The 24373-nt window shown below is 43.6% G+C and overlaps 1 protein-coding gene across 1 annotated transcript in view; it reads left to right on the top strand.

The window, feature by feature from the left end:
- LOC142464795 (uncharacterized) overlaps positions 1–17133 on the top strand; it is a 23223-nt gene extending 6090 nt beyond the window's left edge. The window contains exons 4-5 of the mRNA XM_075568403.1: positions 13192–13380; positions 17081–17133. Coding sequence (XP_075424518.1) covers positions 13192–13380; positions 17081–17133 — 242 coding nt within the window. The remainder of the gene's footprint in view (positions 1–13191; positions 13381–17080) is intronic.
- Positions 17134–24373: the final 7240 nt, after the last annotated feature.

The following is a 24373-nucleotide window of genomic DNA, read 5'->3' as shown; positions in this document are numbered from 1 at the left end:
ATGGGTACCCGAAGAAATGAACATACCTCCCGACCAATTGTTTGAAGAAAGCAGTGGCGATTCCTATGAGCGCTTCATGGAGGAGATGTGTGTCATACTGGATTCAGCGGGTGGGTCAAGCGTGGATGAAAAAGCCTTGCATTTCTGGAGCGACCAGTTGCAGCCAGACGAAGAGTTAATTCTAGAAGAATGGTAAATATAACAACCGTTATGAGTTGACTCTGCGTTTAAATATTTTTTTTTTTTCTAACCACCATTTTCCCTTTCAATGCGTGGATACAGCGTAACATAGCAGACTGCATAACATGTAGCGATCACAAACAAATTGTTTCCGAATACAATATAGTAGAACCTGAAAGAGTAGTACACATTGCTGACGGAATAAATATACGTACTTTCCTATCACTTTAAACATATTAGCAACATTTTACCATAACTCTAACACATACCTGTTTTGTTATCATGCTACATCTACAACATTTAAAAGCGGGTCCACCACGTATGACGTGGGACCCTTGTCATGGGCCAAGGCGTCCTTAAAAAGGATTACGGATGTAAGTCCCGCCCCCAAGCGACGTGCGCGCCTCAAAGCCTATTGGCTGTCATGTTTTGTTATAGTAACGGTAACTGCAGTGTGTCATACAGTGGGGGCGTACACTGGGCGTTAGCCGAATGTTAATTGAGTGGGAGGAGTGTTAGCGTGCGTTTCACGCTGGTTTAACATGACGTCACACGTATTGCATTTGCGCATTGTGTTATCGGCCGTCCTTTCTGTCCAAACACGTCTGTTTAAAAAGAATACAGATGTACTCGTTTAGAACGAATGTAGTTTCGTATTCATTGTATTTGAAATAAAGATTTTATGTTTAATGGTATTTTCAAGATGTATTGAACGCACAACGTACGCTTTGTTTTGCGCATGAGCTAACAGTTAGTGCAGCCAAGCGTGAAGTGCGTGCGCACACTAAGATGTGCGCGCACAATTTTCAGTATACAGGCAACGTTCACATCATATACATAGTTATGCCTGCTACAAATTTAAAGAAACATTACATACTGATGTACACTTGTACTTCTAACATATAAGTGAGTGACGTGTGTATGTACACAATCATATAGAGCTGTGTAATGCGTTGTCACGGATACATATATAGTAAGGTGCCATCTTTGACCATCATGTGTTTGCTGTATTTCAGAGATGTCGGGGAAGATACAATCGGATCAATTCATGATTTCAGAAGAGTCTACCTTTATATGAGATGATTGTGAGGAGGAGCCACCGACTACTATACTACATATGGAACTAATTTTATATTGCTTGCAGCGCTTATTAACAAACAATTAAAAATGTGATACCCTTATGCCTATATTGCATAAGCACTTAATTAACATAATGATGTTGCAAAATAGTGCCTCATGAATTTTTATTGAGTGTTCTTTAATGACTACTATCATTTTATGGCATGGTGTGTTTTATATATAACAACCATTCCCACTCTGCTAACACATTTGTGAATTCTATTGTGTAATGGAACGTATGACTGTCGAAACTATGTAACAATAATAATAATAATAATAATAATAATAATTATAATATGAGCATGTTCATGTATAGCGCTGCTAGTTGTACACAGCGCTTTACAGACACATTTTTCAGGCTGAGGTCCCTGGCCCGTGGAACTTACAATGTATTTTTTGCCGCCTGAGGCACAGGGAGATAAAGTGACTTGCCCAAGGTCACAAGGAGCCGACACCGGGAATTGAACCAGACTCCCCTGCTTCAAAATCTCAGTGCCAGTGTGTGTCTTTACTCACTGAGCCACTCCTTCTCCCAATGTAAAGGACACTTACAACCAACTAGCCATTTCTTGTTAAAAATCTCTTGTTACATGGGTATGTTGATAAAATGGTTTGGGACTGTAGCAAATAATGTTATTGGCCAGATGTTGTGGTCCCCTACAATGCATGATGTTCTGATTATGACATCAACATCATGTAATGAAGTACGTTTCTGTGTATATTTCATTAACCTAACTAACTATAGTTTACTGTGTTTATTAAACGTTCTAAAAATACATAGTATAGTCAATATGATGATATAAGCTACCATAATAAAGCTGGTGTTATCATTTGTCGGTGTTATACATGGATCCTACACAAATTGATACAGACACAAACAGTTGTCTTACAAAGTGTGTCTATGCTAATGTGCACGTGATTGACGTTACAATTGTGACAATACTTGATAATTATCATCATGATAATGATGAAGTGACGTGATTTATATTGCAAAAATATTACCAACATTGTCATATTGGTAAATTATAAATGCTAAATGACAGTAACATTAGTGACAAATTTGTCTTCTCTGTTAACAGTTTAACACTTGGTACATGTAGGACACATCCACACACGTGTGACTTATACATACACATGTCACAAATTTAAATTAATGTTGACTATTAATTCCTAGCATTACAAAACACCAACATTGCTAAATATAAGATGTAGTACGCATTGTTGTGATTGCAGGCATTCATGCATGGAGTTTTATGATCAGTCAATTTCATCCGTGATGAATGATCTCCCGTAAGTAAAGAAATAACTACAGTTATCCCCTTGTCTCCAAACACCTCTATATTACATTAATGGAATTTATAAGGAAACATACATAAAATGTGATGAAATGGGAGTAATCATTTTCTAATACAATGCACATGAAAGCTCAAGAGTAGCTAAATGCATATACATGATACAGAAAGTACATATATGTAACATTTGTGTTTAAACCAATATGTTGGGTTTTGACTTCAAATAATTATAGGAAGATTGATGTAGGCACATCTTATGAGAGATGTCAGCAAATATACATACCATGATCAGTCATACTGGAGATATACCTATAATGCAAAGGAACAATATATAAATTGCAAACATTGACATGCCATCTTCAGTACCGTAAACAACACAGCAAAGTGTGTATTTGGTGTTAAATGTGCAACACCATGTATATTTCATGACATTCAAAATGTAAATCAGGCTGGTGTACACATCATATGGATGTACATGTTACACTGCACCAATAACATTGTATGTAAGCATACTAGAAGCATGAATGAGTATGGGCATAATATGTGTATTGTGTTAGCATAAGGAACAACACAATGCTAAAATATTAGTGCTTTGTTACCCCAGTTGTATTCACATACACACAACTAAAGTAAAATTGAAGAGGGATTATATAACCTGTGCAACAATAACATACCGGTGCCACATCCCTTTGTGCACACAGCAGAGAGAAGAAAGGTGTGCAACCCATATTCATCTGTGTCCTACCAGAAGGGTATATAAAAAAACATTATTGTTAAGATAACATAATGTAAGTATAAAAGTAGAACTTGGAACATATATGTTTGTACTTACAAGAAAAAAATGAATTGATGAGATTCTGGCGTGTCTGGCCACCACTGGCTGTTTGTTCATTTTCAGCAGCTACATGGGTGGGATGCTCGTCTACCACAGGCTCAGCTAGGTCTGACTGTACATTGTGCCTCAGTGCAACATTGTGCAAAATGCAACAGGCAAGGATAATATCAGACACTTTTTGAGGCTTGTATAGAAGAGCCCCACCAGTTCTGTCCAGACACCTAAATCTGGTCTTGAGTAGGCCAAATGTCCTCTCTATAACAGATCTTGTAGATATATGGGCTGCATTGTACCTGTCCTCTGCTTCAGTTTGAGGGTTTAGCACCGGAGTCAAGAGCCACGGCCTAATTCCGTATCCTGAGTCACCTATAATGAATGGAGCACACATAAGCTGACATTAGTGATCAAATTGTACAATGCCAATATTCCTAAATAAAAAAGTGTTTTGTGTTAGAACATGTAAATGTGTACTCACCCAGCAGCCAACCATGTTCAAAATGTCCCTCTTCGAATGCATGGAAGACTGAAGAGTTCCTCAGGATAGAGGAATCGTGAATGGAACCAGGGAATTTGGGTACCACATGCATTATCCTCATCGTGGCATCACATACCACCTGTACATTGAGTGAATGGTAGTGCTTCCGATTGCGGTACACATGCTCACTCTGACTAGGTGCAATCAAAGCAACATGTGTGCAATCGATTGCACCCAGCACACATGGTATCCCTGCTATATTATAAAAGCCAGTCCTGACTTCCAGCCACTCTGTCGCCTCTGTAGGAAAATGAATATAATTCCTAGCGCGTCTATTGAGTGCATAGAGAAACTGGGTCAAGGCCCGCGAGAATGTAGATTGCGAGACCCCGCCCACTATGCCCACAGTTGTCTGGTATGACGCGGAAGCAAGATAATGTAATGAGCACAGCATTTTAACAAGCCCAGGGACTGCACGACCTCTGGCTGTGAAAAAATCTAAATCTCCCCTTATCTCCTGATAAAGAGCTAAGATTGCTGCTGAACTCAAACGATAGCGACTTACAATCTCCTCCTCACTCATCCCATCTAACAGGGTTCTCTCCCTGTACAGACGCGGACGAGGCACAGCTTGTCTCCTCTGTCTTCTCCTCTGATCTCCTGTCCCTCTCCCTGTCTCTGTCGTATCCGCGTGACTGTCACTGTCACTGTCCCTCGGTGTGTCCCTCCCTTGCCCTATATGATTGTCTTCATCATCAAGCATGTCATAGAAAAGAATGTTCCTCCGTCTCCTAAACAATCTCAACATTTTGAAATGAGTAGCTGTGAATTATCAGGTAATGGGCGTCCTTTAAATAGGTATGTGATGATGTCAGGTGACATAGTAAAATGCAAGGTGTTACATTAACATAATAAAGTACTTCTGTGGCAAGCTGTGTGCAGTTCTTGTTATAAGTATTTGTTGTGTGTATTCTGCAGGGAATGATGATATTTGGCAATGATGTGACGTGAACCTTTGTAGAAACATTGCTTGCAAATAAATAGTTGCATGTGCAATGCATGTAACACTTGTGAACGCAACAGTCAGTCATGTAATTTGACAAAAAGGCTGAGATTGACGTGGGAAAAGTTTTGTGTAACATGTGTAATTAGGCATGTTATTGTGACATGTTGACAACAATGAATAGTCATGTGCATATGCATGCATTTCTGTAAGGAGGATAGTTGGTATAGAATGAGTTAACAAGGTGTCCCAATGCTGAATTACTGTACATGTGTGTATAAGTTAGGTTGAAGTGCTTGTAATGCTACGGTTACAATGTAAACATGCAATGTGATTGAGCGTCCAATAAGTGACGTCATGAAAATAGGGAGGACCCAAAAGTATATGTAAACATGAGAATTTAGATGTACATGAACGTTTAAAGATGCGTGACACATTACAAGCATTGTGTAATGTAAAGGAACATGAATATACTGTGTATGTGTGACATGTGTGACATGTGTAACATCATGTAAATAATTGTCGCTCAGTTCATTAAAATGTGTGATATGATGTGAGGTTCTCCTTTAAGAGTTGAGTATAGTATTTTCCCTTGGCACATCATCACATGATGAGTAATGTGACCCGCAAATGCTGCAAACATGTAAAAGTATAATGTTATGCAAATAATACACGTCAGCTGTGACACAATGCAGGGAATGCCCCCACACTGTAATGCAAATGACGTTTGTATTGTGAGCAATGAAACGTAAACAGTACTATACTGTTATACGTCCCCGCTCCATTGACTCCATTGATGTACAAAAGTTTTTTTTTTCTAAGTGCCGTTGCGGCAGCCTTAGCGATCGTTCTCCCCTCCAAACTGCCAACTTTAGTTGGCGGGAGAAATTGGCCATAACATCTCAATTTCGTAGTGCCGATCAGGCCCGATAAGCTGTTTTTTTTTGTTGAATCCAGCCGATTTAAAAAAGTGGCGATCAGTGGCGAAAACAGGCTTATCGGCAGCCGACTGGCCATAACAAAATAATCGGCTCCGAAACCTGGCGAAATCAAGCACTTATCGGCGCTTACTGAATCTCAAACCCAATTTTGGCTATAAAATGGTGATAATTCCCTTATCAACGCTTACTGCATGAGGCCCCTAGTATCAAACGTGTGCTGCTTGGGCCAATATTTACTCGCCCGGGGGTTAAATCCACTCGCCCGGGGCGAGCAAATGTATAGGTTTGTCGAACACTGTATATATATATATATATATATATATATGCTGTATATATATACATATATATTTATTTCTATTCATGTATTTATTTATTTATTTAGATTTATTTATTAATTGTGGGGCTGCTGTGCGTGATTTTTTTTTATTGTGGGTAGCGGGGTTGGGTGAAGGGGGTGTTTGGCCCTTGGTGTGAGTTTAGGACTTGCGGGGGGTAGCGGGAGGGGTTAACCCCTTCATGACTGTAGCGGTATTAACTGCTACGGCCGTGAAGGGGTTAAGTGCATCCGCAACCCCCCCGCAAGTCCTAAACTCATACCAAGGGCCAAACACCCCCTTCACCCACCCCCGCTACCCACAATAAAGCGGGCACGGTGGGTTAACCCCTTCATTGCCTTAGCGGCTATCAGCTATGGTAATGAAGCAGCATTTCTGGATTTTTAATAATAATGTGCAGGAGCAGGGGGTCCCCTGAGCATTAATTTCTGGCTCAGTGAACCCCCTGCTCACTGTACAATATTATTAAAATACAGAAATGCTGCTTCGTTACCATAGCACATAGCCGCTAAGGTAAGGAACGAGTGTTTATTTATATGTAACAGGTAGACCCCCTTGTCTGACCCCCCCAATCTCACATTGGCCCGTGTGGTCTAACCGGTCCCCATTACGTGATTGTGTATGGTGGTGCACCTGCAAGTAACAGGACTCCTGAGTCTCTCGCTTACATCATGTGCAGCGCCTCCACTCATCAGGATCTATGCTTCCGCAGGGAGATGGTCCTGGTGAGGAACTCCTTCTCGGTGGTGACTGCCACTGCTGAGTAATCTCACATTCACACAGTGGGGGTTTCTTTAACAAGGGCATCTTTATTGATGATCTGATTACATACAGTAGACTGCCCCATGCAGCTCTCAGCTTCAGCCACACATTCCTCCGTGCTATCCCTTTGCCAGGTACTGGCCTGTACTTACCAGGGCTTACTGCCAACAGGAAAGATGTCTGCAGTCCATTATTATGCATGGCTACATACTCCCCACTTTGGTGTACCTTGCGCCAGGAAACACTGCAAAAGAACACACAAATAACTTGTCAAACATCATTACTGTACGTTCACATAATAATGCTACTGTATAATGTTTGCGCGCACTGACCAACAGGGAGCGCTAAAGAAAAGGCAGACCACTCTATCTCAGGACCTAATAATAGTGTCGAGGGTCTGGTTTCTTCACCTCCCGTCCCGCTGCATCGGTGACTGTCACGCTATATTCCCGGGGCAGGCCTCGTTCATTACAGCACACTACTTTATTCATGTATATACTGCATCCGATCTTCCAAACCCTCATTAGTTGGGAAACCCTCTGCTCAGCCTGCATCCCCTTAATGGCACCTCCCTTATTGACAATATAATACTCTATGTCAGTCCGGAGCCATCTCTCCCGATTCTCCTCTATATCTCTCATAAGAGGTTCGGGAACATGAGGGTACTCAAGCCCATGAGACCTCTTATATTTGGCAACAATAGCTCGCTCTGCACGGCAAGCCCGGGTCAATTTGGCTTGTCCCGCCCTCCCCGGCAATACCTAGGATAAGGGCTCGTCTGATTCCACGGAACCCTCTAATCCTTCGGAACCTTGGGGCGTAATTAATCCGTTCTTAATTTTGTCCCACCTCGCTCGCAACTCCTTGAGGTACGTGTCATCATTGAACTCCCCTTGAGCCCACCAATGGTCAACTATCCCATCCCTTTCTAAAATGAAACGGGTGCGATCTATCCACGCTACATACCCCTCTTATAGGGGTGCCCACCATCTAGTCTCCCGTACCTCTTCCTGTCGGGATTCTAGTGGCTCTTCCTCATCAGGCCTGCCCGAAGATACCCCTGATGTACCCTCAGAAGGCGTAACCATCCCCCGGTACTGTGATTTGTTCCCAACTGTAACACTTAACACACTAGGGCAATCACTAGATACCGACACGTGTCGGCAAATCCTCCCTCCTCCCACCGATCCCTCATCCGAAGTTCCCCAGTCCAGGCTTTCAGTCCGCTCCTTGGAAGGACCCCGGGAATCCCCTGACATCCCTAGACTAGAAGTGGACCCGAATGAAAAAGTAACGGGAACAGGGGCTTTCACTAAGGCCGTGGGGCTAACTTTGGGAGTGGACGGGGTTTGGGGACGGGACCGGACCATGGGTATAGGCAGGGTTACGACCTGCTCCTCGGTGCTACCTGACTCGATTCCGCCAAAAAGTCCCTTCTTTTCTCCAGTAGATGGGCTTCTGGCTCTCCAACTCGAGCGCCCATTCCTTCTGGCCGCAGGTGATCGATTTCCGCTGCTCGACCGCAGAGGCGTGATCATCTCCCACTCGATGCCACTCTGGTCATCTGGAATCTTCTCCTTGCCCGCACGTGCCTCGGCACCATCTTGGGTTGGGTCCCCAATCGGGACCTCTTCTTCCACGAGGATATCCGGCAAGCCCGTCTGCTACGCGATCCAGTCTGGCCCTGGATCCGCTCTTCTTTTACCACCACCACCCCCTGGGTCTGCGACGAACACTGTGTTAGCTTACTATTTCGTAGTGTCGGGGTGGATCGCCCTCCTTCCGAACCGCTAGTCACCACGGCAGTGGGACTCCGCCGCTCGGGTTGTCTCGGCACTGGCGACACTCGACTCCGTGTCTCCACACCACGAGGAATAGCATCTCGCCAAGGTGTACCACTGGTATGGTACTCTGTCACTAAGTCCTGTGTATCCGCCAGCCTGGCACACTCCTCCCCGAGGACTCCAGCTTGGCGTTCGGGCGGGGTATCCCAGTAGGAGACCGGCGATGGGCTCCGTTTCGGTCACCCCTCCGATGGCTGGTTTTCTCCTTTTTGAGAACCGGTCCGGGTCCCTGTTCTTCGGGACCGGCATCCTCCTGCCACAATGCACCCGGAAGCTCCGCGGCCAACATCGGGGCATCGGCTTTGGATTCCACAGCCTGTACCGGCACAAAAGTCGGCATGGGCCACAGGTACTGCAGTCCACAATGCTGGCATCGGGCCGCAGTGCCCACAGCTCCGCCCGGCAGTCTGCACTGCAGGCAGAGACACATCACCGTCTCCACACCCTCTACCCGGAGGATCAGGAATCCTCCTGGAGCCGAGTAAGGATGTGTAGTAATCAAGGGACTCTGTTCCATTTTCTCAGAGACACCAGCCATATTCACCAGAGGAGGTACTCGTTTCAGAGGTCTGTACTGGTCAATGGCTCTTCGCAACTGGAGTGCAAGGGCTGGTTTGACAACCCCTCCTCCTGGTTTCTCCATCGGCATCCGGTGGAACTGCAAACCACTCCCCCTGGTTGAAACTAGGGGGATGTCTCGTAGACTTGTAGGCTGACCTAGCACAGGTGCAGAGTGAGTCATAGTCCATGAGGGCGCGGCTCCAGCTTTCGCGCCAAACTCCCCAACAGGGTGGGGTTTTCGCGTTGGCGCCAATCCTGGCCAACAATTAGCAAACTGCAAAGTTGCAAGACTTTCTGCAGCTGGCCCACACGGTGTCCCGGGAACGCGGGAACCGCCATTTTGATTAGTACTGTCTTTCTGCGTCACATTTGAGGTAGTGTTTGGCTGTTTGTATATTGAATTATAACAAAGTCCATTTCTTTCCTCCCATCCAGCAACACTGTCGTCCTCACTAGCCTCGAGGGTACATTCCCGAGAGCATAGACAGGACAAACACGGCGCAGCCACAGCTTTCACGCCATTCCACAACAGGCTCACAAAAGTCTCTTCTGTAGCTTGTTCTTCTTCCACACACAGATCACATGCATGTTCTTCCTCTAATCGCCATCCTGGACCTTCTGCTCTGTGCAGATCCTCCATTCTGACGGTTCTCTCTCGGCCTGTCCGCCATCCTGGACCTTCTGCGCTGTGCAGATCCTCCATTCTTGCGGTTCTTTCTCGATCTTTGAATACGGGGTTTTTGTACATGGAGCTCCGCTCTGCGGGGCAGCTACCACATCAGTACAATAAACATGCCTTGATGCACCACCTTGTGTACCTAACGTAGATCTGACTCGTGTTTGCACTACCTCAGGCTAGGCTCACTCTTTCTGTGTCTACTGTTTCACTTTCCTCCAGTCTGTGCTCCTTGGTAAGTGATCTGGAATGGAGACTAGAGTACTCTGGCTCTTCCATGCAGTACTTTGGGCATCTACCTACTGTTGGCTAGCCTAGTGCGGACCCTTCCAGAATTTCTGCCCTAAGTTACCAGTTTATCCCTTCAGGCGTCCCCCGCTAGCGCTACCTCAAGGTGACTAGAACAGCAATAGCCTCCTGCTCCAGACTCACTAACCCCTAGCAGGATCCCAAGGCGTAGTTGCGGCCTGCAGCTCCAGCAGCTCCCTGACTACCCCTGGTTCCATCCCACGCAGCACAAAGTGGCAGCAGACACTCTCCCTGTTTCCTATTGTGTGCCTAGCAAAAGCCTGTCCTGTTGACAGGTATCTCAGCAGCGCCTCCAAATGTAATCGGTGGACCCCCTTATCTGACCCCCCCCAATCTGACATTGGCCCGTGTGGTCTAACCGGTCCCCATTACGTGATCGTGTATGGTGGTGCACCTGCAAGTAACAGGACTCCTGAGTCTCCCGCTTTAGGGAGATCACCCCTTTGCCAGGTCCCTGGACACAGTGTGGCCTAGACAGGCTTGATTAGAATATTCGTGCCACTAGTTACAGCACAAGGGTCACGAAACTTTATTGCACTCCTGGTGCAACAACTGCAATCACTGCTTTTCAACAACAACTAACTGACAGTGTTGTGCCCTTTAAACCTCAGGGGGCAGGCACATCTCTGATGTCACTCTACAGGGACTCAGAGCATGTAGCCACTCCCATCCATACACAGGGCACCTCACCAGGGTGTGAGGGAAAACCTCCATAACTACTGCTGGCAGGCCTGTACTTACCAGGGCTTACTTCCAACAGGGAAGATGTCTGCAGTCAATTATTATGCATGGCTACATATATATGTGTTTTATTTATACTGTACATGTGCAGAGGGTCTCCGGAGCAGAAACGTTTTTGTTTTAGGTCCGGGGACACCCTGCTCCCCGAGATACAGGCCCCTTTAGGGGGTGCCGGTATCCCTCTGCTTTGTTTTCATGCCGCGGTCACGTGATCGGGACCTTTAAATGCAGAGGGCTACCGGCACCCCCTAAAGGGGGCTGTATCTCAGGGAGCAGGGGGTCCCCGGACCTGAAACCAACGCGGTTCAGCTCCGGAGACCCCCTGAACATCTACACTATGAATAAAAATTTGTATGTGTACAGTATTGTATGTTAGGGGTTATAGACAGTGTTCGACAAACCTATACATTTGCTCGCCCCGGGCGAGTGGATTTAACCCCCGGGCGAGTAAATATTGGCCCAAGCAGCACACGTTTGGTACTACAGTAGGTGGCGAGTAGATTTTTTTGTGTGGCGAGTAGATTTTTTGGTGATTTGTCAACCACTGGTTATAGGGGTTGTTGTTATACAGTATATACTGTACTGTATATTCTGTATATATACTGCATTACAATTCATGAATTTATGCCATCTGGCGGACACGCGAAGCATTGCAGCCTAGTAAATCCTGAACCATTATCAATTAACACATCAACCGCGCGTCAGCCGGGCATGCACCTGGCTGGGAAGGCAAAAGGAGCCCGGCATGCTCCAGGTGAACAGCGTGCCATTCCAGGAACATGCCAGGTTAAAGCCGGTGATTTGTAAGAATAAAAGCTGCCGCAGCAGTATATGAATACATACTATTGCTTAGCATCTAGTATTAGTTATTGAGTATATCTCCCTATCACTATTATAAACATTAAAAATGACTACCAATAGATTCCTATAAATTGACACAGGACAATTTCCTAGGAAATGGAATGGAAAAAGACAACAGCATAATATTATTATGAATTACCATAGACTCCAAACTAATTTTCTCTCAATATATATTGACCTTGATCTGGAAATTATTCAAACGCTTCCAATTGTACAAAATTATTCGCAACTGGAATGTATCTGAGGTTTTAAACAGATTTTATTGGCAATCCCATATAAAATAAACCTCAGAAGATTTCTTTTTTTTTAATGCATCTAACTTGAATGCATCCCTGTGAATATTAAATGAATGATACGTGATATTTAATCTTGCAAAAAGGAACCCAGGTCAAAGTCAATATTTAAACCAAGTGGAAATAGACTTTTCAACGGCTACAGTATATCTAGTAGGACTCTCTTCTGCATATTTGTGTAACCCTATTCCCACATCTCCAGTGTGGTATTAGGCATTCTATTCCTCTATAACGCAATTCCTCTTTGTTGATAGTGTGTCAAATTACTTCAAAATACACCAGGTGTTGTCAATCCTCTATCTATATTGTATTTACTATTACATTTATTATTTCTTTAATCAACCTGTTGAGACTTACTACATTAAATATTCTCTTCATATATTTTTATATCTCAATCAATACTGCGCCCTAAGAAGTCAATTCCTGATTTTCTTGTACATATAGTACTGTATTACCCCTGTCTCCTCCATTTCCTGGATGTATTTGTGTGCCTCTTGGTACTGTGAGGCTGTGCCTGTAAAGTAGATGGTACAAGTGGTTGTCTAATGGAGGAGACATCTTGTGAGTTACTCTCTTAGTATGATTGAAGCCCTCTGATCTTGTTTTCTTTACAATCAGAAAGCACAACTTTTAACTTATCTCATTTATTAAGTTTACTTACTGCATTGGACAGGTCATTTTCTCGGTCAATCGTAGGTTCAGGACTAAAGTGACTGTGAAAAGTCTTAAAGCTGGCAACTGAGACTTCCGGTGTATGCACATGTGTACATATGCAGGCAAGTTTGGTTTTGAAAGTGATATTAACTTTGAGGTTTGAAGCATTGCAGATCTGTATTTATAATTTACGACACTCAACTTCTACTAAACCATACTGACCCGCAATATGGTTTGGTAGTGTCCTGCCAGTTTGGAGGTCTATTGGGGCTATAAGGTCCACTTTGGTTTTATCCCCACACTCTTGTAGAGACTGTCCTTGTTTTTGTGGGTGTGGCGGGAGGGTGGGTTGTTCATGGGACACTTGAATTGGGTTCAGGTAAACGAGATGACCCATCCTTCTCCATCAAAGGTTCTGAAATGCTTTACCTTTACCAGGGCTCTATACTAGCCTTGGAGACTGCAGGAGAACACTCCGGGGGAACTGAGGGCCAACTAGGTATTGCAGTTCCCTCCAAATATACTGGATCACATTTATTGCCAAAAAGAATGGGTACTTGTTTACAGTGGTTTGTACCACAAATACAGGCATCTGTTTATATTGATGTCCCAAGAATCCTAAGTCCATATAGATAGTTTCCTATATCTGTCACATTATCCCTTTCCCATATTTGTCACTTTATCTGCCACCCTGATTCATAATTGTGTTGGTCTTTGCTCTTCATATGCAAAGCTCTGAATATTTCTTCCTTTAAGTCACTGATGTAACTAATAAGATTGTATCTTATCAAGTAAGGCCATTTACTTTCACTATGTCCTCATTTGCAGAGCCCATTATATATTTTAAAACATGTTTCTTTAGTGGAAATTGCTGGGAGCATTGATCGGTCTCACTTCTAACAACTCTCTCTGTAACTGAAGGAACGCCCAATTTGAAATGGTGACTTTCATGTCTCAGGCGAGCTTTGGTGGCCACCAGTCTAGCTTCTAATCAGCATATTCGCTCAATGTGTCTTTAGCTTTTTCTCTCAACTATCAGCTTTAAATATCATATTTGTTTTATGTTCTCTTACTTCTAAATACAGATGCAGCCACGAGTATCCGAACACTTGCCTTGGAAAATCTGGGGCAATCTCCCAGTAATGCTGCAACATTTCTGCGACATTTCTGCAGACAGAATAATGGCCCATCGAATTAACACAGCAGGGGGAATGGCAGTCCCATTCAAACTGAATGGGACTGCAAGAACCCCTGCTGTGTTAATCCGATGGGCCATTAGTTTGGCTGCAGAAATCTCACAGAAATGTTGCAGTATTACTGGGAGATAGCCACAGTATTTCACCAAGCAAGTGCTTGGATGCTGGTGGCTGCATCTGTATATAATTTCCTTGTTTTGTGCTTGGCTTTTTGTTAAAACAACACGCGAGAGAAACAATCCCTAGCGATACACTCACCTCCACTGATATTTGAAAATAAATAAATTTGAAGTACATATCAAAGAAAACACTAACTAATGTTAAAACCTCAAAAGTAAGCGCCTATGTGTTTCACCATTTTATCTACATATCGTGCCCTATTGTCAAATCACTTTGGTGTATGATCTTTGACTTAGTTTATAGAGTTCTTCAGAGACTCCTACTGCCAAATCCTGGTGTGTATCTACTGGGAATCAATTATCTGTGGCTTGACAAGTCAAAAGACAAACATCTCCAACACATTCTTCTAACTTCCAGATTTTTTGTTGAGGTGTCAATCTCATGGAGAAACTGACAGCTTACCTCAGTGGTAATAGCCACGAGTTTTGTACCATGTAGGTACCGTGGTTCATGTTTCATGGTACCTTAATAAATATTACTGTAATATACTCCTTTTTAATGCATTATTCTCATTCTCTGTTTCAATTGTGCATACTATTGTCTCTACTTGAGGCTTTGTCAATGTTCCTGTCCTTCCCACGATTCCCACATCTTTACTTCCTTCTTCTCATTCCTTTTTTGGACAAATTGTTAAAATCTATAAATAAAGAGTTGTAGCACCTGTTCCCCCCTGCCACGGAAGAGCAGGCCACTACATGGTTATTGTCCCTGGTGCTGTAGCTCACCTGCTGGTTCAGGAGGTCTGAGTGGCTCCGCAGTTGTTGTTTGGGAGCAGCAACAGGACTGGCTTTCTCCAACTCTTTACTGTGCAGCGCCTCCATTCCATGAGGATCCTGCTGGATGCAGGATGGTCCCCACAGGCAATACTCCTCTCAGATAATGTGAGAGTATGGAAAAACCTTGCTCAAAGCCCCTAATTAAAGGCTGCGTGCTGCCTGGGAATGAGTACAACTGGGACAACGCTGACTATTTTGCCAGTAGTGTAAATTAGGAGGTAAGACATGGAGTCCTAATCAAGTATACACAGATTTCCAATAATAGGAGCTGTAGCGTTTAGTGCCATCATGTCGGCTAGACCCGACGTACGTTTCGTCGCTCCTCGCGACTTCTTTCGGGGTAACGTACGTGGGATTTGTTCGCAACAAACACACATTACCATTAGAAAAATAGCATTTTCCTAACCCTACCATCACGTCAGAATATGAGCACGGAATACCTCGCACATGCGCAGAACACTTTCATGGTCCACACCATATCAATATACTTGTGAATATGAAATAAGGGTCACTATATTCTGTATGTATAGAATATACTAGACACCTTGTGGCATCTCTCTGAGTATCTACTATGTGTAGAGGGCATCTAGATCTTACTCACTACACCATTATTTGATACTATCTATGATCTGAGCAGTTATAATCACAGTGTGTACACAATGACAGCCACCAACTAATATCACTGCACAGTGTACCGTACATAACTGTACGGATCATCAACTATGGGTTTAATATAACCAAATAACGATCCTTTGTTACTGGAGGAATTTCTCTCCATAATAGTACATGCTCACTGAGCACACACTTGAGAATGGCATGTTGAATATGTGTAAAGGAGGAACTTCTATGAGTCGTATTTGTACCTTGACTCTGTTCAACTGCTAGACATACACACAATTTCCATTTAGGTGATTCCATATATATCCTATTCTTGCGAGTTAGGGTATATATTTTTATTTTAACTATTATGTTTACTAATAAAATGATTTTAACTGTATACATTTAGTGGCATCTTTTGACCTTGATTTAGCAGAATCCTGGTCTGCAGTGCGCCATCATTTGGGACCTTCTAAGTGTGCCCTGCTTAGCCAACATAGTACACTTATTTAGCTTTATTCCTCTCAAATAACCACACAACATAGTTGGTCCAACGGCAGGTTTATTGCATAACAGCATGACACCTCTCCAGCCCTGGAGCAGACCCCAGGGGCTTGAGGCCCCAAGAGCCCCTCCAAATCTCCCTGACTCTTCTAGGGAAAAGGGTATCACACTGTCCCATAATCAACAACCTCAATTTCAAAAGTCAGCTTTTATACCCAGGGGGAAGGGCTTGTAACCCCGCCCCATAACAGGGCATGTCTAGGTACTGACAGGCATCACACCATATACATGAAACCCAGTCAGTACCCTCCCAAGGTATGACACTCCAACTACCGGTTTAGACCTGCCCCTAGCTAAGGCATCCAGGCTGCAACTTCAGGCTAGGCACTGTGCAGGAGATGAACCCCAACACTGCCTGTTTCTATCAGGACTTATAGTGTTGAGGCCAGTAGAAAGCTATAGCCAGGGGCACGTGATACAGAGTTTTTTTAAATCCTACATTTTCAATGTTTTAATCAACAAATATATTCATGTAATATCTGCCTCAAAATTATTCTATTTATTGTGATCTGCCATTTATCGAGAGAGAGACTCCATATTAAATAAATGGACCTCAAATTTCAGACTTTCCCTTGCGATATCCAATCTCATGCCAATTGGTGAAATTTTCTCGTTTCATAGTGCATTGCATAGTGCAAACTGCTACCTAAAAAGCATTTTCACATGGACATGCAATAAATTGGTAATGAGTACAGCAAGATGTGTTTGTGATCTTTAGCTCACTCCCTCAATCTATCCAAAGGCTTTGTTCTGTATCTATTTTTATTTATCCTTCTATATTTCAATTTGAAACTCACCAGGCCTTTAGCCCCTGTACCCAATTTTCCAACTCTATCTGTCCGTGAAATGTCTGTGAATTGACTGTATAACCTCTATTCTTTTGTAGCCCTGGCTGGTTTTGGCCTACTAGTCTCCCCTCCTCCTGGCAGTAAGCCCTAGTAAAATCAGGCTTGCCAGGAGTAATCATGGGTTTCCCCCACTTCTATGCAGCCTCAGTGAGTCACAGAGAAGGCGGTGCAACCAGGCCTTGTGTCCAATCAGGGGCACGGGGTGGTTCCTGCTTTTCCTGTACTTAATGAGCTGCACTTCCTTGATTTAGCCAGTTGCCTCTACCTTGAGAGAGGCAGGTCTACCCATACCAAGCTGTGCCGGCCTCTGTCAGTTTGTGGCCCTCCCTTAGGGGAGCGGAGGGAGATCATTCCCCTTACTCTACCAGGGAGTAAGGGAAGAACTAGGACTGCTCCTGGTGCCTTTTGGCTGGGATTGAAGGTCCAGGGACATCCTGAGGGTAAAGGCCCCTGAGCTAAAGTATCCAGTGTTGCTGTGTTTGCTGTACAGCGTACAGTGAGAATAAAGTGTTCCAGTTGTTTATTATACCTTCCTGTCTGAGACTGAAACCTATCAGAGGAAGGCTGAGTCGTTCTCCTGCAGGGTTTTCACCCATTATCCCTGGGGTCTGTAAGAGATGGAGGCGCTGTCACAGTGAGTACAAATCAGTTATGCCCAAGAAGCCTGTTCTGACATCACCTACCATCATGCGGGATACTCAGATCAACTGTGAGCCAACAGGTATGCACCACACTCCATGAAGCAGGAGTGTAATCTTCCAGAAGGGGTATCTAGAGGGGGAGGGGGGAACATGGGCTACACTTTTATTGTAACCATGTATTGTTATAACTCTGTGCCCAGGACATACTTGAAAATTAGAGATAACTCTCAATGTAAAACTGGTAAAACATTTTTGTAAATAAATAAAACATGTTTATTAATAATAATAATAATAATAATAGCATGTTCTTGTATAGCACTGCTAGTCCCTGACCCGTCGAGCTTTTTTGATGCCTGAGGCACCGGGAGGTAAAGTGACTTGCCCAAGGTCACAAGGAGTCGACACCGGGAATTGAACCAGGCTCTCCTGATTCAAACTTTCATGCAAGTCAGTATCTTTAATCACTAAGCCACTCCTTCTCTACTAATCAATATCTATAGCATTTCCATGTTGTACTGTATCACAAATTACTTTTAGAAATATGAAATAGATGAGACAACAAAATGCAAATCATCCTAATGTTGACATCATGCAATTCACTGGATAGTTACAAACCTTGCAAAGTCACCAACTTTAAATATATACAAAATGTATTGTGCCAACTTTGTGCATTTATTGATGGTTACAAGATTCCAAAATTCACATGATTTGTATTTGATAGTGAGTCATTTACAGTAAACATCTGCCATTCTCCTCCTCTTTTCTATATTATCCTTCACAACATCCTTGGTACATTCACTAATTATTTCCACGTTCAATTATTGCAATTGTCTCCCAGTTGGCCTCTTTCCATTTTACTGTATTTCCATTTTTTTATAGCCTCACAAAATGCTACCTGCTCAGCTCACTTTAATTCATATATTTCCATATAATTTCTCTTTCTCTTTGTGTTGCTCCATTTCATTCCCCTGTGACATAAACAGTTACCTTTAAAAATGAAGACTTCAGAACTTTTTGTTATGGAGGCAGCTGAGCGAGCTCCTCTAACCTCGTGCTCTTTAAGGCTGCCCTTATAGTGCGGGTGACGCGACGCGACATCGCCTGAAAACAAAAGCATTGCCGCCATTGCAAGCTCTTATAGTAAGCACGACGCGATGGCGCAACGGCAGTGACCAAAAATTTGGAAGACGATCAAATTTGATTTTTCAGAGGCTGCCACTACATGTGACAGCCTCTGAACCAATCAATGGCCAGATTGCCAGCGACGTCGCCGAAAGTTAAATTATAACTTTCACGGGTGGCGACGATGACGGGTGACATCACCCTTTGCATCGCCGTCACAGTCACGCACACTATAAGCGTGGCCTAAGGGGATTCAACCCCCACTGACTTCTGAAGGTCAAAACCCTGGAAAACAAACAGAAGGGAATTCCACAGTTCAGAACGCAGACATACTGTATATGGTTAAGGGCTCAATACCACTGTAAAAAACATGTCACTGAGGAGTCAACGGGACAAAGACATCATGAGAAGCAAGATAGCAAAATGGCTGACCTGGCTGACACAGTTTTGCAAGAACAACAAGTAGCTCCCTCAGATTCTTATCAAGAGATGATTACGGTTGTCAAAGAAATAATGGAACCAATGTTTGTCACGGGGGACCAGAACTTTTAACACCGAAACCACAGGTATCACTATCACCAGAAAGGACACAATAATTGAATAAACAAACATTTATTCTGGCAAGCCAGCCAACACACAAAATACACAAATACAGTGAAACACTCACGAACTGGGGGCAAGAAGTTATAGTCTTCTTCCCCGGCTTCTCAGTGCTTCTCAGTGCTATTTCACACAAAGCACATTTGAGTGTCCTGCTAGCCATGTCTTTGATTAGCTCTAAAAATCACCTGGTTCCCTGCTCGGCTGCGCTCCTTACATAGCCATTGGTTGCTATACTTAACATGGAGCAGGGGTCACTGACCAATCAGGACATGGATCGTGAGGTGGGAGCCAAAAAGAGGACGAGGACAAGCCCGGCTGTGCCAATCAGAGGAGGGGGCCATCTTAGGTATCCTGGACTGCCCACAGGAGAGTGATAGGATGGCGAGCGGGAAATTCGAGCTGGCCAATGGGAATCGCACCTACGGGACTCAGATCCGGCAACGGTTCCCCTAGCCAGCCCCATACCTCCTGCTCGGTAGGTGCCTCAATGTCTATGGTGAACAAAGGCTCTGCCCTGCTGAGAGCCAGTCCCAGGACCTAATTACCAGCCATTCCCTGATCACCATGTGTCCCAATACTCAGCTGCTCCCAGCCTTTGTCACGACCTGGCATTTCTCTGCAGACAACCCAGCTAAGTGAATTACTGGGTCTGCATAAAGATAAATGCTAATAGCATAAATTACATTACTGGTGTGCTGACTAACTTCCAGGTATCACACAGTCAGTGATTAGTTCTTTTATGGAAGGGGTTACACCAAATATTACATACACCAGCAAAAAGGAGCCTCCATGGGGCTATGATTGACAGATGAAGATAGAAGATTAAAGAAAAGATATAAATAATTACAGAAGATAGAAGAAGATGATAGAAGATTAAAGAAAGAAGAATTTTGTTACCTGTTCCGGATCTTCAAGGTGGATGGCGTTGGATTGACTTTGATGACGTTGCGGTACGAAAGCTTGCAGAATCGCCAGGATTTGGAGGTTCAACGCTTATAAAGGTAAGAAAAATATTGAATGTATGTAATTTTATTTTTACAGGTTTTTTTATTGTATTTTTTTCTTTTAATGTTTTTCATTGCCCATTGATTGATAATGTATTAATCTGTGGTCGTTTAGGGTAGAGATCAATACAGTGTCTGCCAATTCATTTTTTGGCAAATGCTTTTATTCTATTGATTGTTGTTCTTTAGGTTTCTGTTTATTGTTTGAATTAAATGGTTTGTAATTTGGATGGCTTGTTTTTATTTCATTTCCCGATTGTTTAGCATTTTTTAATTAAGTATTTATTTTGTTGGTTACTGTTTTAATTGATGTGTTGGCTAGTGGTTAACATTAATGAATTAATTATCTTGTTAGTTAGTGCTTTTATTTATTCAATTGATTGGTTGTCTAGTGATTTTATTTATTTCTTTAATTGGTTGGCTAGTGCTTTTATTTATTTAATTGTTTGAATGGGGGTGTTAAGGTGCATTTGTATATGTTTTATTATTGTGTATTTGTGACCTTCATGCTTTTTTATTAGGGTGACCACCGACTGCTATAGTGGCTTATCATGCCACTTACCACTTATCACTTACCACTATGCCAATCAATGGGTAGAAAGTGGATATAGTGAGCCCAGGGTGGGTGGTTAGGCTTCCTAGGCGGGTAGCGGTGGAGGGTGCCTTAACCCCTTCATTGTCTTAGCGGTTATCCGCTAATGTAATGAAGCTGCTTTAATATACATTTTGATAATAGTGTACATGAGCAGGGGGTCTCCTGAGCTGAACTGCATTGGTTTCAGCCTCGGGACCCCCTAATTCCTGAGATATAGGACCCATTATGGGGTGCTGGTATCCCCCTGCAGGATTTAAATCCCACTGTCACATGACGCAGGAGATTTAAATGCACATGAGATACTGGCACCCAATACCGGGGCCTGTATCTAGGAAAGTAGGATGTCCCCGAAGCTGAAACCAATATGGTACATCTCAGGAGACCTCCTGCTCATGTACACTATTATCAAAATCAACATTTTTACTAGAAGAAAAAAATGTGTGATGCTCTCAAGACAATTATGTAGTTTGAAAATTGTTATAATGAAATGGAAGACAACCTGTTGATATATATATGTCCTATTGGATCAGGTAAACAGCTATCCCACAAGGCAATGAGGTAAGGATAGTTACCGGTTGATGATCCCTGGAAATTTGATTGAGGCAAAGCTGGAACGGACTCACTTGGGAAAGCAGATTCCACGATGAAAAGAAAGTCCTTATAGATGTCCAGCACCTCCAGGTTGAATGTGCCTCCGTTGTGGAAATCTTCACAGACAGGGAGAGGGAAAAAAACGGAGCACTATCTCCAATGCTGTAAAAAACAGCCAATAAACCACAGGGTATGCGTTCCCAAAATAAAGCTATTTAATGGCTCAAGAATCAGTTACAAAACACACCAACGCGTTTCAGACCTTAGTGGTCCTTTATCAAGGTGAATAGCTTTATTTTGGGAACGCATACCCTGTGGTTTATTGGCTGTTTTTTACAGCATTGGAGATAGTGCTCCGTTTTTTTCCCTCTCCCTGTCTGTCAACATTTTTACTGCATGATCGCCTCTAAAAGCCGTGCATGGAGACACAGTGTCTCCATGCAGCTCTTACAGGCTGCATTTTTTTCCTATCAGCTATCCCGCTGTAGAATTTATAGCTCAATAGCATTGATACAAAAAACAGGTCGCAATATAGTGCCTTCACTTCTTAGTGAATCCCACTTTTGGCTTCATGTTTTAAAGCGCGATAAAAAAAATGCATTGTAGTATGAAAAAGCACTGATTTTATCACTGCTTTGTGAATCAGCCTCAGTGTGTGTGTGTGTGTATGTGTGTGTGTGTGTGTGTGTGTGTGTGTGTGTGTGTGTGTGTGTGTGTGTGTGTGTGTGTGTGTAATATTTATTTTTGTCTACAGCAAGCATACTGTAGGTGCTTTGCCCCACGAGCATGAAATGTAGTCATATTAATAATGTTAATATTGAACAGAAAATAAAACAAATTATAACTAAAAAAAAAAATTGGCCAAATATCCGGTACATGATGTTTTCTTAAATTGCACATGCAAAGATATAGTATGCAATTTAATTTACAAATAAAAAAGTTGGGATTTTTAATTTTTTTAATATAGTAAAATATAACAAATATCTGTAGCCGGGTCCCCCCTGCCTGCCAAGCCCCCACCCCTCATCTTCCTGGCGATCGCGGGTGCCGCCGAGCCTAATGGCGGTCCCGTCGGCCGCTCGGAAGAGTGGGGGCGGTCAGGATCCTGCTCAGGGGTTGCCGGGGACGCGTGCGGCCGGTTGCCAAGGCCGCGATCGCGTTGTCAGGGCTCCCGGTGCTCCCGAAGCAGGGCGGCGAGGGCACCGCCATCTTCTAACTGTTGGCGCATGCGCAGTGAAGATCTCGGAGCGGTGGCCAGCAGGGAAGTTCGCGCATGTGCAGGAGACGGGCGCGAACGAGGGCCAATCAGGAGAGGGCTCACACAAGGGACTACATCTCCCATGAGCCTCAGGAGCGCCCCACGTGACCCCAAGGAGCCAATAGGGCTACAGCAGAGGAGAATAGAGACTTTTCGCGGGGTTTGGAGCACGTTAGTCGGCGTCAGGAGCAGCTAGGGGAAGGAGGTAGGGTGCAGGAGTCAGTGACTCCCTGCACTAGGCCAGCAGCCACCTAAGCCCCAGATAAGCCCTGAGTCACCAGTAGTTTGAGTGTTGTAGGGACAGGCCCTGACAGAGTCAGTTAGGAACACAGCGGACGCTGCGCGTCCATCCAGAGGTTTGGGCTCAGACCTCCGCTACCGCTGCAGCAGCCATCCGGGTGGGATCGCCCGGATGGTAGTTCCTGTATTCATCAGCCTTCGGATCCTTTGTGAAGCTCCTTGGCAGGCCCTGGCACTGGAGTGCTCGGCAGGTAACCATCAACAAGTGCACCAACGATCCTACATATATATATTATTAATACGGGACTAGTGGCTGCGCAGCAACACATATCATCTCCCTTTAAGGGTGCGGGACATATTGTGTGGGGTATTGGACACGGGGTGGGATCACCCGGTGTAGGTGGGAGCGTCCTGCGAGACGCAGTAGTCAGTGTCTCCTCTAGTGAGGGACACCTGTTGATTTATGAATAAGTATATGCTATACAGTAAAGTCATTGGTTATTTTACATGCGGTGTGTGGAGTGATATATATTTGTCCTGCGCGGAACCACTCCTCCTCTGACGGGAGCCATCGCAGGTGGAGGCGTTGCACCACGAGATTATGTTATATGTATGTACCCCAGGCTCCCCGAGCGGAGGCTTAGGCCCCTGAGAGCCACACAGGTATACACAGCAGGTAGTAGCATCTATATTAACAGGGAATACCCGTTACATATCCATAACATTATATTTCCTCTAAGCCCCGCAATTTATTCTCTCCTTATTTAGAGAGGGAGATTTTTTTTTTTTTTTTTTGGCTTGGACATTTTTTTTTTACAAATTCAATGTTCCATTTTTATTCAAGGCATTCTAATGCTCATATGCGCATACGTTTGTATGGTACGCAACATCCCTGCGTGTCATTAACCAGGAACAGGAATTTCTCAGCTGGCCGGAAACTGCTATTTGGATCAAACCTTTGATCTAGGCTTGAAATATTTCAGTGTGAAATTTTACTAAAGGTGATCACATACAGTATGTACTGTGCCAAACAAGCGTGAAATACAATAATTTAGAAAGTACCGTAAAAGTTAAGAAACAGGAATATGAATATCACATTGTTAGAATAGTAAAGCTGATAATATAAAAGTACAAAAAGTAAAGTATAAAATATAGTGTTTTATGAGTTCCATCAACATCATGTTCTGGTTGTCGATTTAACGCTTTAATTTCTGAAAAACAAAAAAACATTTCTATGATGCTTTAAGCATAAAGGTACGCATGTTTGAAAACACACC

Source organism: Ascaphus truei, chromosome 1 (genome assembly GCF_040206685.1).
Source record: "Ascaphus truei isolate aAscTru1 chromosome 1, aAscTru1.hap1, whole genome shotgun sequence".
In the NCBI taxonomy this organism is placed as follows: domain Eukaryota; kingdom Metazoa; phylum Chordata; class Amphibia; order Anura; family Ascaphidae; genus Ascaphus; species Ascaphus truei.
This window is presented reverse-complemented; position numbering and strand designations above follow the sequence as displayed.